General features: G+C 39.2%; 1 protein-coding gene across 2 annotated transcripts in view; it reads right to left on the minus strand.

Annotated features, from left to right (window-relative positions):
* The window catches only part of CD109 (CD109 molecule), a 138,498-nt gene that overhangs the window by 17,403 nt on the left and 102,275 nt on the right, over window positions 1-18,820 (minus strand). For both annotated transcript variants that reach the window (XM_074037657.1, XM_005552550.5), the window contains exons 22-26: window positions 18,364-18,508; window positions 13,840-14,016; window positions 3,277-3,358; window positions 1,230-1,458; window positions 54-219 (exon numbers count right to left, since the gene is read on the minus strand). In XM_074037657.1, the coding sequence (XP_073893758.1) occupies window positions 54-219; window positions 1,230-1,458; window positions 3,277-3,358; window positions 13,840-14,016; window positions 18,364-18,508 (799 nt within the window). The remainder of the gene's footprint in view (window positions 1-53; window positions 220-1,229; window positions 1,459-3,276; window positions 3,359-13,839; window positions 14,017-18,363; window positions 18,509-18,820) is intronic.

Raw genomic sequence — 18,820 nt, forward strand, 5'->3', positions numbered from 1 at the left:
TAAGTTATATATTTCATAATGCATAACAACCTCAAGTGGGCCCGGCACATTACCTTCTTGTTCTGCTCTCGAAGTCAGCATATTCAAAGCTTCCTTCGCTTTCGGACTCCCCACTGATGACAATGCATAAGCTATAAGAGCTAGAGTATAATTGTCTGAAATTCCTCTGCTGAATTCAGACTCCAAAAAATGGATAGACTCTTGCACATCAATGTTAGGCTTGGAAGAAAAAAAGTATATTTTTTACTATCCAAAGTAACCCATTACCACATATTGAAACAAAAAGTACTTTGAAACATGCATTTAAAAAATAAGTTCCGTGTCTATGAAGCACCTGACCTTGTCCTAGGCAATGAAAATCAACCATGATCATTGACATTTAAAGATTTGCCATGCATTTTGAAAATAATACTTTTTTTCAGTTTTTATAACAGGCATCATTACCTGGAAGAAAAATGTAGAGCTTTTGCTAGTATTTCTCCCACTCAGTATCATAAACTCAGACAAGAACAGCAAACTGCTTGAGAAATATATTTCTTATATTTGATCTCTGTTATTGTGGCTCTAAGTTCAGGAAAAGTTTAGCTTCTACATGCCTAGTAGTAGAATAGGAAAATAGTGGGGGGCCTAATAAAGAGAATGGCTTTGGTGATCTCATAAAATGCAGTAGGCAGTAAGCAGTAACGGTATCAATCACCAGGACAGCTCTGGAGCAAACTTAAGCTCGTCAGCATACCTTTCCATGCACACTCATTCTCATCCAGGCATCCATGCCCATTCAACACACTTTTCAGGGTATGAGTGTTCTCAGCACTAAATTAACAGATATTGTAACTGTTCCATGATGTTTTAGAAATAAAAAAAAATCCTTCACAATCTAAACTTGCTAGAACACATTATCAAATTTTAAATAATTTTCTTTCCCCTCAGAAATTAACTTTTTCAATGATAAAACATGTATTGACTTATCTTACCAATAGCAAGTACAACACATACATTAAAAAGCATTTTTAGAATTCTCTTAGTCATTCTGAAAGAGTGGGTTAATGTTTTTATTCTCAGATTTTGGAACATGGCCACAAAATGCAAAGCAAAAGAGTACTCAAATTCAGATTTCACATGTGCTGTAAAATTGCAACTTGTTAAGTTTCCACACACATATTTGACCCATTAAGACCTACCTTCCTTGTGTTTCCCATCTATCATTTATTAAATTAAAGATGAAATACCTGATACTTTCTATATCCCAGGAGAGAAGTTACAATATAGGCTGTAAGTGTTACTGGACTTTTATTGCCACCTTGAAGCTCACTATGAATCACTCTTCCTGGCTCCCAAAATTCACCGTTGGATTTCTGACGTTCTTTAAGCCAAGTGTATGTTCTGTGTAACACATTCTGATCAATATCTATGTAAGGATCGGCTTCAAGGAAACATCTTAAAACAAAAGCTGACAACCTTTATGAAAAGGGAAAAAAATTACATAAAATGCACTTTATAAGGTCCATCAAATAACACTGAGCAAGCAAAACAACAACACTTTCTCCCCATCAGAAGATTCACCAAAGGGGGAATCACTGAAGATAGAACAAAGGAAAGAAAAAAAGCAAAAAAGAAAGAGCAAAGGGACAAGGGAAGCAACTCTCTCTAGCAGGCAGACCTGGTTTCCACTTGAGCTTGGCCAAGAAATTCCATGTTGACTCAAAAATTTCAGATTTGAAAAGGAATTTAGAAATTATGTAATCCAGCTCCATTATTTTGTAGACTGAGAATTTGACAGTCCAACAGAGTTAAATAAATTGTCCAAGGTTATTCATCTTTGGACTGTTCTAGATATTTACCAAAGAAGAGCTCTGACACACTTCACTCAACCCCAAAGCTGTGGATGAAGAATGTACACATAGTTCACAAGCAAACTGTAGTACTTCAAGTGGGGGAAATATTTTTCTCTCCTATAGAATGGGAGTTAGCCAACGGCAGCCTGTGGGCCAAATCTGCCCGGCCCAAATCTGGCCCTCAAGCAGAATACAGCTCAGGGCCTGTTTATGTGTGTACCACCCCAGCCCCCACCTGCCAAATTAAAAGGAGAAGGAAAAGAAAAAAACAAAGACAGGAAAGAAAGAGGGAGGAGAGGGAGGAAGAGGGAAGAGCATGCAACAGAGACTCTACGTGGCCCGAAATGCCTGAAATACTTAAAATCTGACCCTTTACAGAACAGTTGGCCAGTCCCTGCTACAAAACACTATACTGAGGTAAAAAGAACATCAAGCACTAAAACACTAAAAGGTTTCTATTTATGGTTCTATATCCTGACTCAGGCCAAGGCCAAGAGAAAATGTGAAGCAGATCTGTTTCATGTTATATCAAGTTTCGTGTGGTAAACATTACTAATATTCAATAATATCCAGTTCTCTTTTACTTTGGTTACACAGAGGAATTCACTTTCCTGCCCCAGTGAGGTTAGGCATAGCCACGTGACCAGCTCTGAGAAGGATAAAATGAGTAGAAATGATACATTCAGGATGAAGTCTCTAATTGCCAGTGCTATAGATTCCAGCCTCCTCTTTCCGGGCTGTGGCAAACCTGGAGCCTCCTACTGGAGACGTGGACACGTTGGCAGCTGCAGAGCCCCCTGCTGACCACAATGGAAAGGCAGCAAGAACAAGAAATCCCTTCACTGTTAATTGCTTAGATTGAGTAGGTTGGTTGTTACTACAGCACTCCTAGTCTATCCTGATTGATACAGTGAGTTAATCTTTTTCTGAGTACAATAGCAAATTGAAGATAAGTACAAGAAGAGAGATTAATCATCCAAAATCAGCCACATAGAGATTCCAGTCTGGAGGAAACTGGCTGTTCATACTTAATTCCATCAGTGTTTGTTTTTCTCACACACACACACACACACACACACACACAAAATCTTAAAGAAACTACCTTGACTCCATTAACACAACACTTGCATTAGTCGTGGAAGATTAAGAAAAAAGCTGTGCCACAATCACCCGGCATTTCTAACTGATTTTATCAGCTGCACCATCATCATAAAGTATTTTTATTTCTGTTTCTTACACACACACACAAAAAGATTTATAACTTATCTTTTCTAAATAAAAACATTTGATTTGTTAATGTTTGAAAATAATACTTTAAAAAGAAAATTTCTTTTTAAAGTCAGACTAAGGAAAAAGTAACCTCCCAGTCTACAATATATAGAGATATATCTGTCAATTTCATTCCATGACACAGATTTGTTCAGTTGGCAAAAACACTTACCAAGTGCTCCCAGAAGCGTCATAATTCCCAAAAGCACTGAAAGAGCCGTCTTCCCTCTGATAGAGAAGTTCCCTCTGGTAACCTAAAGACATAAAAATGGACAGATCTTCAAAGTAATCATTAACTTGTAATGGATGAAAGTTTCTAATTATGACTTCATTTTGAGGAAATATGGGCAGAGAGGGGAAAGAAGAAATCAAACCAAGAACTAATATTGAGTAGCTTCTATTTTAAGTGCTGTTGGAAATTTAAAATCCAGGACTTTTCAAGCAAAATGCATAAAATAAAAACTGTGATATCCTGGCCGGGTATGGTGGCTCACGCCTATAATCCCAGCACTTTGGGAGGCCGAGGCAGGTGGATTACCTGAAGTCAGGAGTTTGAGACCAGCCTGACCAACATGGTGAAACCCCATCTCTACTAAAAATACAAAAAGTAGCTGGGCATGGTGGCACATGCCTGTAATCCCAGCTACTCAGGAGGCTGAGGCAGGAGAATCGCTTGAACCCAGGAGGCAGAGGTTGCAGTGAGCCCAGATCGCATCATTGCACTCCAGCCTAGGCAACGAGCAAAACTCCATCTCAAAAAAAAAAAAAAAACCTGTGGTATCCCAAATTAAAGTAAATTTAAAGATCACCATGGCATAGATAATACTTCTAGCCATTCAAAAGCAAGCAAATTAAAGGTAGACTTTTATTTAACTCTCTAGTGTTCACCATAATTGTTTCAATGCTTAGTAATCTAGAATTGTTTGCTACACAAGAAAAATACTATGTAGGATATCATTAATTAAAGTTTAAGGCCAAAGTAGAAAATAAAAGCATTTTCTATTCTTAGACCAGCAATACAGAGGAGGAAATGCTAAATAATCTAAGACAGTGGCTCTTAAATTTTGGGGCCATCGCCAACTGAGGTAAACCAAAAAACCAACTTGCCTGCCTACCCAGCAATTCCATGTTTCCATATATATACATTCAGTGGTGGCAATGAAGCATCATTACAGAAGTAAATTAGGGAGGGGGTTAAGGCTTATATATCTGCATTAATAAAAGCAGATGTGTCATATTTGCAAATAGTTACAAATAAATGATTGCAAATAAAAAGCAGATGTTTCACATTTGCAAAGCAATGCACGCAGATCTCCAAGTCCAGTGTGAGTAAACATAGGCCAAACACTAAAGGATTCACCAAACAACCCGCAATAAACTAACTTGCTAAAAATAAAGTTAAGACAGCAATAACTTATCACTAAAAAAGCAAGCATTAGCAGGAACATTTCCAGCTCAAGGAATTATCAACGACTCTCTAATAGCCAAAAATCCTTCTAAAAATTACAGGATTCCACTATTAGCAGAGAAGGGCACACAGCCTGAGCTTTGCAGCACAGCCATGGCAAAGCCGGGCAACCATACTCATTTGTAAAATGTTGAAATCATTCCCCAATGAACTGCAGTAATAAACAAGTTTGACTTTATGAACATCATATTTTAGAAGCATCCAGAACTATAACACAATTCTTATTTGACTAACGAAACATAAGCATTAATGGTTTGAAATTACGGTTAATGTGCTCTCACCTTCAGGTCCCAAATTTCTCCCTGAGTCTTTCCAAAAGAAACCCTAGACTTAAGTATCTGATTTAAGTTACAATAAAACAAAATACATAAAGAAAAAAAGAAAACAAGATACTCTGTTTCACGGTGATATTTAAAACTTATGGTAAAAGAAATATAAACATTTAAAGTGATGACAGAACTTTGCTCAATTTGAAGAAGGGAGCATTAGATTATACCCTTTATGTTTCTAATTGAATTATTATGGTACAGTAATTAGCCAACTTTCATTCAGCACTCATTAGATGTCAGGAATTGTTCAAAGTCCTTTGCAGGATTAACTCAGGTAATTCTCACAAGAACCCTCTGACATAGACGCTATTATTATTCCCTTTTTTGCGGATAATGAGACTGAAACTCAGCGGATACAGACACCATGTGCAAGATCACACCACTGACGGAGTGAAGTTGAGCAGCCAAGGTCTCACTGGCTCCAAGGCCACTGGCTCCTAGTAAATCACAGAGCTCTTCCAATTATTAAACATGATAAAAGAAGAAAAGTCCTCAGTATAGCACCGTTTACATGGAAAGCTCTCAACAAACAACAGGCATTACTCTCTAATAGGTGTAGAGGAAGGCTCTCTAAGCACCAGATGCAATAAAATAAAAACATTGATGCATTTGATTTTTTTTTAAGTTTTTAAACTATTCCAAGGCAAAAAAGACTATAAGCAAGGCTTAACAAATAAATTAAAAGACCATATTTGCAACATATAAGATGGATAAACAGCTAATATCAATATTATACAATTTTTGTGTATGTTTATATGTTATTACATACATGTACATACATATATAAAGAACTTTTTTTTTTTTTGAGACGGAGTCTCACTCTGTCACCCAGGCTGGAGTGCAGTGGCGTGATCTCGGCTCACTGCAAGCTCCGTCTCCCGGGTTCACGCCATTCTCCTGCCTCAGCCCCCTGAGTAGCTGGGACTACAGGCGCCCGCCACCGCGCCCAGCTAATTTTTTGTATTTTTAGTAGAGACGGGGTTTCACCATGGTCTCGATCTCCTGAACTTGTGATCCACCCGCCTCGGCCTCCCAAAGTGCTGGGATTGCAGGCGTGAGCCACCGCGCCTGGCCATAAAGAACTTTTTAAAAAGTAGGGTAAAGGATAAAAAGTCCTATAAAAATAAGTGAATAAAAGACAAAAGAGATGAGTCACAAAAGACAAAAATATAAAGACAAATTTCAATATAGAAAACATGTTCAACTTCATAATAGGAGAAACTCAAATTAAACCTACATTGAATACCATTTCTCTCCCATCAGATTAGCATTAAGATTCAAAATTTTGATCACTACTTCTGTTGGGTGAGCTGTATGGAAACCAGCAGTGAGCTGTATGGAAACCACTGCTAGAGGGAATTCAGAAGGGTATAACTACCATGTAGGGGAATGACTTTACCCCCCAACCCAGTAATTCCAGTTCTAGGAATCTACCCTGAAGACACGCCTCCAATAATACAAAAATATATATGCAGAAGATTATTCATTACAGCATTATTTGTAATTGTAACATAACTGAAACAATCTTAGTGCCCAAAAACTGGAGACTGATTGAATAAACTATGGCACATACACATGATGGCGTACTATGCAGCTGTGAAAAAAAGAATGAGGAATATCTCGGTCAACTGATGCAGAGTAATTTCCTGGATACACTGTGAAGTGAAAAAGGCAAAGTATAAAATAGTACATCTAGATATACTACCTTCTGTGTAATAAAAAGGGGAAATGAAGCCAGGCGCCAAGGTTCACTTATTGCCAAGGTTCAGTACTTTGGGAGGCCAAGGCGAGTGGAACACTTGAACCCAGGAGTTTGAGACCAGCCTGGGCAATATGACAAAAGCCTGTCTCTACAAAAATACAAAAAAAAAATAGCATGGTGGTACGTGCTTGTAGTCCTACCTGTTCGGGAGGCTGACGTGGAAGAATCACCTGAGCCCAGTAAGTCAAAGCTGCAGTGAACCGTGATTGTGCCACTGCGCTCTAGCCTGGACAAAGGGAGACGCCCTGTCTTTTTAAAAAAAAAAAAAATCTCCTGTTCAATTATAATCCTCAATGTTGGAGGTAAGGCCCAGTAGGAAGTGATTGGATCTTGGTGCTGTCCTTGAGAGAGTGAGTGAGTGATCGCAAGATCTGGTCATTTAAAAGTTTGTGGCACCTCCCCACAACACTGTCTCTCTGTTTTTGTTTTCACCATGTGATATGCCTGCTCCCACTTCACCTTCTGCCACAATTGTAAGCTTCCTGAGACCTTCCTAGAAGGAAATGCCGGCACTATGCTTCCTGCACAGCCTGCAGAATCATGAGCCAATTAAACCTCTTTTCTTATAAATTACCCAGCCTCAGGTATTTCTTTATAGTAATGCAAGAACTGCCTGATACAGTTACCAACGAGGAGTAGGGAAAAAGAAAAGGGGAAGAAGAGATACTCTTTTGAATATACTTCTCAAAATCAATCAGTTTGTCTTTTGGAAGCATGTTAATGTTCTACATGTTCAAAACATAAACAAAAGTGGGAAAAAATTAAATGATAGGCATTATCACTACTCTAGTTCATTTTATCATATTTTAGTTTTCACATAAACTTTAAAAACGCAGTATACTATCTCATTTTTCAGAGGCAGCCAGGGATCACAGAGAAGCAAAATAATTAATGTTCACCAAAAAAGTCAGCAAGAGAGTCCAGGGCATTCTCCCTCAATTTTCAATTAAGGACTAAATTCTTCAGATAGCCAGAGTTTATGAACTCAATCTAAGAAAAAAGAGGAAAAGGAAAGAAGAGAGGAGGAGAGGAGAGGGAAGAAGAAAAAAGAAAAGAGGTTTGAGGCCCTCAATCCCTACAGGAGGTACTTTTGTGACAGAAAGACCAACCTCGAGGAGAGGACCATGTGCCTCCACGCCCCCAGATCACATCAACAACGGCAGTTCCAAGTATGAGATATTGTGAAACTGGTCAGAGATGAGATCATGAAGATGAGATCAGTGCTTATGGAAATTACCCCTCAGGTGGCTGACCTCCAACATTCCCCATTAATATCAACAACTAGCACCATTCTTCCACTAGAGGCAGCCAGCCCAGAGAAGAGGCCACAGACAATCACTGTTTTGCAGTGAATTTCTTGAGCAGGTTTAGATAACACTGAGAATCCAAACTACTAGCTCTGCTCCCATGAAAAAGTAAGGGAGAAATTCGGAACCTAGAGAGAACTCATATGTCTCCTTGTGGGAGTCTCCTGTGAGGTTTCCTTCCTCATCTTAAACCAGCATGCATCATTGTGGATCCCTCGGCTGTCTGTCCTCCAAATCGTCCCAGTGTATCAAGCCTAATTTCCATTCCATAAACAAAACAGGGCCAGGCACAGTGGCTCATGCCTGTAATCCCAGCACTTTGGGGGGCCAAGGCAGGTGGATCACCTGAGGTCAGGAGTTGGAAACCAGCCTGGCTAATATGGTGAAGCCCCATCTCTACTAAAAACACAAAAATAGTCAGGTGTGGTGGCACACACCTGTAGTCCCAGCTACTTGGGAGGCTGAGGCAGGAGAATCACTTGAACCTGGGAGGCAGAGGGTTGCAGTGAGCCGAGATCATACCACTGCACTCCAGACTAGACTCCATCTCAAAAACAGGACACTGATGACTTGTCTATAATGTTTGTTGTTAATACAACAACTCAGCTTTCCAGAGCAGTCATCTACGTTGGAGACTTTACATCACAAGAGATGAGAAAGGCAAAAACAGCTCTCTCCTAAAGTTTATGAAGAAATAAGAGTATCACCTATAAGATAATCATTTTAGGAACAGCTCTTGAGTTTGAAAAGTAATCATATGCTCAGAACTTTCATAGACTTCTGAATATTGAAATGCAGGAGAAGTCCAGAGGCTATTAGGATAAAAACCCATGAGCCCTTCATAAACGGTCAGATAAGACACATCCTGTTCTGGGTTACAAATTTTCTTTGGAATAGCCATGAATGTAAAATTTCAAACTTTATTGTAATAAAGATAAAAACACTGTTCACAAACAAATGAAAAAGTAACATTCTAAACATAGTTTAACTTGATTTACCTTAAGTGTCAAAATTACATGTAAATAAAAGAAGTAAAGTTGGCTACTTGTGACTATTTCAAGAATTTTCTCTGGTAATAAGCTGATAAAAAAAATTCTCTGTATTAAAAGAAATCATTATGAACTTGCTTACTTTCTATGACATGAAATGGAAAGGGAGAACATCACGGTTTTTTAAGCTGTTTTTTAAGCTATGGCCACTAGCCATACTTGTGACCAATGGCAACATCCGAATTCTGAAGCCTTCTTTCTCTTGTTTTTATTTCAATGGAGGAAATAAAATGTTTTCAATTAGACTTGGTTTGAGTCTCACTTTAAAAAGTTGAACTGCAAGCACTATGATTTAAATATCTGAGGAAAACAAATGGTTTAAATCTTCAATTAACAGGTTCAGGATTTCCAGTCCTTATCAAAAACAGTTTTCATGTTATGGTTCCGTTTTGCTTTTTGACAGCAAAGACACTTCATTCAATGATGTAGCTGTTGTTTCGACCAACAAAATAATAGCTTAGGTTACAGAACTCCTGGGCCAAGCATGATTTAAGTAAAACAATGCGCTGTTCCATAAATGACATTTAAATAATATAATCATGACTCACACCGAAGCTACTTTAATTTCTTAAAACAATAAAAACAACTACGGTATATTTAAAGGACTTTGGCAAATGTGATGGCAAAAGAAAAAAGAGAGACTCTGAAATGAGACACTGATTTCATAATGAAAAGCATTATACCGAGAAGCTTTTGTCCAATACTTTGAAATATAATTTAGTTCAGTTTGTGAGATGATGTATTTTTGGGAAGCTCCACCGTGCTGACTTTCATCAGCCACTTCACCAGCTCAAAGAGTAGCACATGGAAATCACTGGTCACACTTCTTAGCTGCTAAGAGAATGCCAAGGCCAGGTAGACCCATTAGTGCCCAGAGATCATCACACTACATTGTGGGGCGCTTCAGAGATCTTCTGGACCCAATATTCACATTAGGATGATGGACCTAAAGTCCAAAAATGTTAATATTAATAATAAGTCATTCACCCATTCTGGATTTATTGAAGTGCCCACATAGCTATACAATGAAGGTCAAACATGGTCCCCACTGTCACAGAGCTCCCCCTCTAAATGCAGGGACAGATGATGGACAGGAGAATTTTAAATAATGTTAAGTGAAGAAATAAAATGGAGTAGTACAAATTAGAGTTACTAAGTGGTCAGGGGAGGCCACTCTGAGGCAAACATCAACTGAATGATGAAAAGGAGCAGCCATGGAAAGATCTAGGGGGAAAGCATGCCAGGAGAAGGAAGAGCAAGCGCCATGTCCCTGAAGCAGCACGGAGCTCAAAGTGTTCCAGACACAGCCAGCTCCAGATGAGGCTAAGGAGGGAGGCCAAGCCAGGTCACCCAGGACCCTGTAGGCTGAAGCTGGGAGCCCACTGCAGGATCGTAAGCAAGCAAGTGACAAGATCTGACGTTTTCAAAGATCCCTTTCATATTATATGGAGAATGTACAGAAGGGAAGGGAACACAGAAAAAGACAGACTACTCAGCAAGCCATTGGAGTAGTCCAGCGAGCAATCATGCTTGTATGGAACAATAAGCAGTGGGATGGAGAGAAGTAGAAGAATTTCATATCAGTTTTTAGAGGGAGAATGGACAGCATTTATTCGCTGACATTAACCCCTAACTCCCTAGTTAGAGGCAACCAATTCTAATATAGCTGATATTCGTTGTGCACTTATTATGTGTTGAATAAAATGCTGACATATCTCACTGACTCCTCAAAACAAGGAGTTCTTTTATTATCCAAGCGGGTTCTTTTACTATCCCTGTCTTGCAGGTGAGAAAACCAAGCCTTGGAGAGACTAAGGACCTGGTCCAAGGTGGGAGCCAGGATGCAAGCCTAGGTCTGACTGCCTCCACAGCCAGTGCTATGCCCCAATCTACTTCCTCCCAAGGGGGGACTCGCCTACTTAACAGCTGTAGCGCTCAGCATCCTCAACACTTGGGAGGACTACTTGGCATTTAGAGAATGATGCTTTTTTTGCACTCTGGCCACTGCACTTTCTAACAACCAACAGATGTGAGGAGGGATCTCAGGCAAGTAGTAGAGACCCTCACTGGGTTACTTCGAAAAACTACAGTTTGGCCACCTACCTGGCCAGGACTGACCTGAGGGACTAGCACTGCTTTGGGAAAACAACAGATACTGAGGATTTGGACCATTCATTTTGTAGGATGGCTGCTGACAGCGAAAGTATCTAAAACACCTACTGAAATTATTTTTAAGGAATGAGTTTTCACTGCTTACATGTTTCAAGCTATGTAAAATTTATTCTATCTTTTTAAAGCATTAATATTTGATTAGCCAAAGTTACAGCTCATAAAGCATATATAAATATGGAGTTATGTGGCATTTTCTAAAATATTTTACCTTATTGTATTAAAATATCCCAAAGAATATATACCAAATTATAAAGCACCAGTTTAATCCCTATGTAGTTTCTACTTCAAAACAAACTAAATCTTGAATACAAATTGGAATCTTGTTTTCAAAAGCTACAAAGTTCAATCATGATAATTCCAAATAATTTTTACTTATCTCCTTAATTACAGCCATTATGCCAATGTGTAAAGATCTCATTTGTTTTTAGCATGGCACACAATATACCACAGAGACCACTTGATACCACTTAAATTTAATTATAATAAGGTTTGAAAAAGGTTATTCCTGTATGTATATATTTAAAACATGACCAATCCACAAATGTGTATAAACAAGGATAATTTTACATGGGCAACTCTATACAGGAAATTCCAACTGCTGGAGCTCTACAAATTTCCCCGAGGACCTAACCACCTGCTGCGTTTCAGGGCTGGTCACAGTGCCTGCAGGGTCTGGCCCTAATCTAAGAGAAAATATACCACTATGTCCTTCCCCACATCAGAACTCAGGCCACACTCAGCCCTGATTCTAAACGCTGGTCTCCCTTGGTTTGTGGTCTCATACACTGCATTGTTCCTGACCCACAACCCCTTGACTCCCACTCAGCCTTTGTCTGTGCCATTCTATCCCAGGGAGATCTTCAGACACTGACTCTAGCTCATCTACTTAAACCCAACACCTTATAGCTTACTTCAGTCTAATCTGACACTCCATATTCTAACCTTTGGTGCCTCCTTCCCTACAGGATCCCATGTTCCTCCCTTACTATTTTATCAAAACCTCCAGTAAGACTTCTTACACGGTGGTGATACTCAAGCATCCTGTCCCGATTCCTGGTCCTTTCCATCATATCCCATTGCTTCTAAAAACCCGAGAACACCGCAAATCAGAATTATCCCATAGTGTTCTGAGGAACAAGGTGGACGGTGGAGCCAGGCCACCATGGGTAAATTATTTAACCTCTCTGTACCTCAATTTCCTCATCTATAAAATGGAAATAATAATGGTGCACCTACTCCTAGAGTTTTTGTAAGAATTAAATGAAACATGCATAAAACATTTAAACAGACTTAGTTGCTATTACTGTCATTACATAGAATTAGTTTAGAATAAAAAAAATCTCTACACAATACGGGAAACTGGAAGAAAAGCTCGTATTAAAATGGCGTCTTTACCGAGTTTTCTAATTCTTCTGTGGAAAAATCAGCAATCAATTAATAGCTTGCCTCTACTTTTCATTTAATCCATTTGTTACAAAAAACAAAAACTAAAAAAAAATAGGAGTTGGAAAGTGTGGAACTACATTTTTCTTAGATTATAGTGAATCCTCATTTTTCATCAGTTTGTGTGAGCCCTTCTAATCTTCATGAATTTGATGGACAGGATACATCATACAAATTGTGCAGAGATAAATAGCCGGAGAGTTTGTGCTAGAGGTCCACTAATAAGGAAATGAAAAACTGAGACTGTAATTTTTGGTTGGCTTTCGGAGTATTTCAGAAAATCAAATTTACTTTACTATTATCATTAAATGTGTCTCACATCTCTTTGTTTCCTCCTAGGTATGGATGTCAAGAGCATAGGCTCAGAGTCCAAATCCCAGCTCTATATGATTATATGACCCTGGACAAGTTAGCTAACTTTTCCACACCTCAGCTTCCTCATCTGCAAAAAACAGGATCATGCTAATACTAATGGTGAGCCTTCAATGAGGTATGAGATGTAAAGTGCTTAGAACACTGCCTGCCACACAGGACACGCTCATCTCATGTCAACTGCTATTATTAACAAGTTGCCAAAACAAAGGATCTGGGTGCCTGTGAACAGTTGCCACCTTTCAAGGATTCAGGATACAGTCTTCACTAGCATGGCATTTCCTCGAGTCCAGCAGGTCCTCTTCATACAAACATTTCTCCCCTAACCCCCATCTGCTTGACATTTTAAATGCACCGAGAAGGTCCCCACCACACAGCACTGCATCTGTTTACATACAAACCATCTTCTCCACTGAGCAGCGAATTCCTTAAGAAGACAGGCCCTGGCTCCCTCTGTTTTTTTGGCACAAGAACTGATCCTAGCACTAAGAAACACTCCACAAATGTGTAAATAATGAATGAATGAGTATTCCTCTAGATTTTTAAGGAGTTTTAAATTTCAGATCCCTTAGTATACTACAAGTCCCCTCCAGAAACTAACTCTTAAGCCATTACTAACAAACATCTTAGTAGCAGTGAGTGAACAGTTAGCTAAAGGAAGAATAGTAACAGCTTTCCACTGTTTGCACTTCCTGCACATGTCAACACCGTGTAGCCCATCACTTACCTAAGACAAAATCCACCTATTTTGCAATATGGTCTAGAATGAACCTTACCTGAAAAAAAAAACAAATTTTTTTCTACGAACAAATGTAGGTCTCTAAAATGCTTACCTTGCCTCATAAATGAAAGCGCTTTTTCTTTCAAATTATCTGTCAGTTGTTTCTTTTTAGTCAGATAATCCAAAATGTAAATATTTGGAGCAAAATGTATCATGTTCTGTTCACCACAGCCATAAGGCATCCGAATCAATGAGGCTAAGCCATTGATGGAAGGACCGAGAACATCTCCTGGAAGCACAAGACATGCAATTCATTCAGTAAATACTCGGTAACAACTACCTGCTGGTGGCAAAGAGACTTCCACTGAGTACAGAAGGCCTCTGTCATTGAAGCAATATGAATATTCCACTGCTTAGAACACAGTTGAAACTTTACATCAAGCTTTTAGAAGACTGGTCAAAAAAATAACAATGCTCTGGTACTGAACTTGTAGGTCGTGTGATGAAAGATGACATTTTTAGCTCAGTTAAGCATATGGCATAAATTAGGCAAAAAATAATTTTTAAAAAAAATTTTAAAAATGTACAGAATTGATCAGTAAGACACCATCACTCATACAGGAAAGAAACGTTTTATTAGTAGTATTCACGCAAACAAAATTTTATTCTTATTTCTTACTAATACACCACAAGCACTTCAGAAATAATTTTTTAAAAAACAATGAGGATTGTAGTGTTTTCCAATGTGTTCTATTTAGCAACAACAAATACAACTATTTCAATTAATCTCAGGATCAAAAGGATTAGGAATATTCTTCAAAGTTAGTAATCTAAAATTAAACAAAACACATGCTTTAAAAACCCTCTACCCACATCCCAACACCACAACTCAGGGAAAAATAGTAAAACTTCAGAAATATGAAGGCTGAGTTCTAATTTTGGCCCTGCCATTATTAAGCTGTATAGATAACAGTATCCTTCTATGTCGTTTACTTGAAAACTTATACCATGCCAAGTCCAAATACCTAGTGAAAATGTGATCCTAAAAATTATGAAAAAAAAAGGGAAAAGAACCTGTTTCATATGAATAGGCCGGAGCTGTGCCAGCATTGCTTAAATTTTAGATGTGAATACAAAGAAAAAAATAGAGGTTATATTATTACCACTGCAGGCTATGTGTTTAATATTCAAAGTGAACATAGACTATCAAAGTTCAAAGAAGGAAGCTAAAATTCATACATTCTGGGATACAAAATAGGCCTTTAAAACAACATGTAAAAATAAAACTTGAAAATCCATTCTTTACATCAAGCATAAAAATTAAGCCTCAGGGTATTTCCATGACCACAGATAGAATCGTTCCTATGTAAGGAGTGATGGTATATATTTAAAAAGCCAGGCTCCTTCCCTCTGTGTATATGTGTGCGTGTGTGCATGTGTGTGTGTGTATGTGTAGTGCATTTCCCAGCATCCCAACACTGTGTGAGATGCTTAAAAAGAATTTATTCCCCTAAACAGAGAGCTTATTTAATTCCTTTTAAGAATTGGCCAGGCACAGTGATGCATGCCTGTAGTCCCAGCTACACAAGGGGCTGATGCAGGAGGACTGCATGAGCTCAGAAGTTCAAGTCCAGCCTGGGGCACACATAGCTAAACCCTCTCTTCCAAAAAAAAAAAATATATAGATAGATAGATAGATAGATAGATAGATAGATAGATAGATACAAACACACATATATATGTGTGTATATATATGTGTATATATCTACATATATATATACACACACACACATATATATATGCCTCCAAAGAAAGTCCTCTACCTACGGACTGGTTGTTTGGGTTATAATAAAAAAGCATTACACCTGCCAGTGAAAATATAAAAGAACTGTAAAAACGTGTTTTAGGTCCTAACACCTTAAAGACCTCACAAACAGGCCAGGCACAGTGGCTCACGCCTGTAATCCCAGCACTTTGGGAGGCCGAGGCGGGTGGATGACCTGAGGTCAGGAGTTCAAGATAAGCCTGGCTAACAGAGTGAAACCCCATCTTTACTGAAAATACAAAAAATCAGCAGGGTGTGGTGGCGGGCACCTGTAGTCCCAGCTACTCGGGAGGCTGAGGCAGGAGAATGGTATGAACCCGGGAGGCGGAGCTTTCAGTGAGCGGAGATCTTGCCACTGCACTCCAGCCTGGGCGACAGAGCGAGACTCCATCACAAAAAAAAAAGACCTAACAAACTATTAGACGTCATTAATTAAAATGTTTTCTTCAGTTATTTGTAAAGCACAACTATATAAACAAACCATTCGTGAGGGTTAATTTTGTGTGTCAACTTCAGTGGGCCGAGGGATGCCTAGATTAAGCATTGTTTCTGAGTGTCTGTGAGGGTGTTTCTAGATGACACTAGCATTTGAATCGGTGTACTGGGTCCAGCAGATTGTCCTCCCCAGTGTGTGTGGGCACCATCCAATCCACTGAGAGCCTGAATAGACAAAAGCTTGAGGAAGGAGGAATTCACCTTTTTTTCCTGCCACACTACTTGAGCTGAGACATCTCATCTCATCTTCTCCGAGGACTGGGATTTACATCATCAGTTCCCCTGGTTCACAGGCCTGTGGACTCGGAGTGAATTATACTACCAGCCTTCCTGGGTCTCCGGCTTGCAAAAGCAGATCATGGGACCTCTCAGCCTACATAATTGCATGAGCCAATTCCTCATAATAAACCTCCTTTTATATATAAGTATCTCCTATTGGTTCTGTTTCTCTGGAGAACCCTGACTAATAACACCAATTGTATAGACACTGTGTTTAATTAAAAAAATACTTTTAGGCCGGGCGCAATGGCTCATGCCTGTAATCCCAGCACTTTCGGAGGCCAAGGCAGGTGGATCACCTGAGGTGAGGGGTTTGAGACCAGCCTGGACAACATGGTAAAATCCCGTCTCTAATGAAAATACAAAAAATTAGCAGGGCATGGTGGCACACACCTGTAGTCCCAGCTTCGTGGAAGGCTGAGGTATAAGAATTGTTTGAACCCAGGAGGCAGTGGTTGCAGTGAACTGAGATCACACCACTGCACTCCAGCCTGGGGTACAGAGAAAGACTCCATCTCAAAAAAAAAAAAAAAAAGTACTTTAAGCATGGTAAATATAGTTAATAACAAGAGTATTGTACATTTCCAAACTGCTAAGAAAGGCCAAGTGCCATGGCTCACACCTGTAATCTCAGCACTTTAGGAGGCCAAGGATGGTGGATCACCTGAGGTGAGGGGTTCGAGACCAGCCTGGCCAACATGGCGAAAGCCCATCTCTACTAAAAATACAAAAACTAGCTGGGCGTGGTGGCACGCGCCTGTAATTCCAGCTACTCAGGAGGCTGAGGCAGGAGACTCGCTTGAACCCCAAGAGGCAGAGGTTGCAGTGAGCCAAGATCCCGCCACTGTACTCTAGCCTGGGAGACAGAGAGAGACTCCATCAAAATAAATAAATAAAGTCCAGGCACAGTGGCTCATACCTGTAATCCCAGCACTCTGGGAGGCCAAGGCAGGTGCATCATGAGGTCAGGAGATCAAGACCATCCTGGCTAATACGGTAAAACCCCATCTCTACTAAAAAACACAAAAAAAATTAGCCAGTCGTGGTGGTGGGTGCCTATAGTCCCAGCTACTCAGGAGGCTGAGGCAGGAGAATGGCATGAACCTGGGAGGCAGAGCTTGCAGTGAGCCAAGATCGCGCCACTGCACTCCAGCCTGGGTGACAGAGTGAGACTCCATCTCAAAAATAAAATAAATAAATAAATAGTGCTCAGAGAGCAAATTTCAAATGTTCTCCCCCACCAAAAAAAACAGTTAAGTATTTGAGGTGATGAGTATGTCAACCAGCTTGATTTAGTTATTCCACATTGCATTCATAAATCATAATACCACTTTGTATCCCATAAATTTATACAATTATAAATTGCCAATTTTTGAAAAGTACTATTATGTTACGGAAAGTAACTAGGAGAGGTGACTGAAGTCAGTGAGTAACTTTCTACTGTAAAGGTTACTCATATCCTGCACAGAGAACTGCTCTGGGCAGTAGTACTCAACCTTTGGTTATCAGAATCACTTGTGAAAGCTTTTTAAGATATACATGACCAAGTCATAGCCCAAGCGATTCTGACTTAGTAGGTCTAGAGTAGAGCTTAGACATTTCTGTATTTATAGAGCTCCTTAGAAGATTCTGATATTCACCAGTGGCGGAGAGCCGCAGAAGCCAGAAGCTCTGGTCTTAGGAATGACCCCTACCTCCAGTCACAGTATAGTGAGGCCTTGCTACTCAAAGTGTGGTCTACAAGCCAAAACTATCACCAACACCTAGGAGCTTGTTTGAAATGCAGATTCCCAGGCCCCACTCCAGACCTAGTAAACCAGACTCCCAGGTGATTCTTATGCACATTGATGACTGAGAACTATTTTAGGATACATGATTTGCCAGCCTTCATATTATAATCAGTTGTTGGGCCCAATTTAAAACTTTTGCCATCTCTTCTTATTAGGACTCAATAAGAAAATACATCTATAATTACAGGAACAACATATATGATTGCATACAATTAAATCAATCAATGGTGATATACTCTATTCTTACCAATTGCAGTGATCTGAACTCTTTCACTGCCAGTCACTGTATTAGGAGGAAATGAAAAACTCAAAGTTTTCAGGGTACTCTGTAGCCTATTGTCAGTCAAATCTAATAAGATGGACTGTGAATATGATTTTTCTATTCCTTCAGCCTGTTGAAAAAAATGAACACAATCAACATGGTCTCTACTCACATATTTACAGAGAACTATACACAGATATGAACACAAACATCTGACCTGTTATGTCTAAGGTTTGTGTATGGCTAGATAAGCACCTATCATTTCTTCTTTTGTTTTCTTTAAATTAGATATTTTATTTAAACAAGTAATATATTCATTTCACAGAATGAGTTTTCTTGTTAGTTTGTATTATAATAAATTACCATAACTTTGATTAATTTTTCCTACTTTTACATTTTCTCACTAAGTACAGTACACTTCATTAACTGAAATTTGTTTTTC

This window comes from Macaca fascicularis, chromosome 4 (assembly GCF_037993035.2).
Source record: "Macaca fascicularis isolate 582-1 chromosome 4, T2T-MFA8v1.1".
Taxonomy (NCBI): Eukaryota; Metazoa; Chordata; class Mammalia; order Primates; family Cercopithecidae; genus Macaca; species Macaca fascicularis.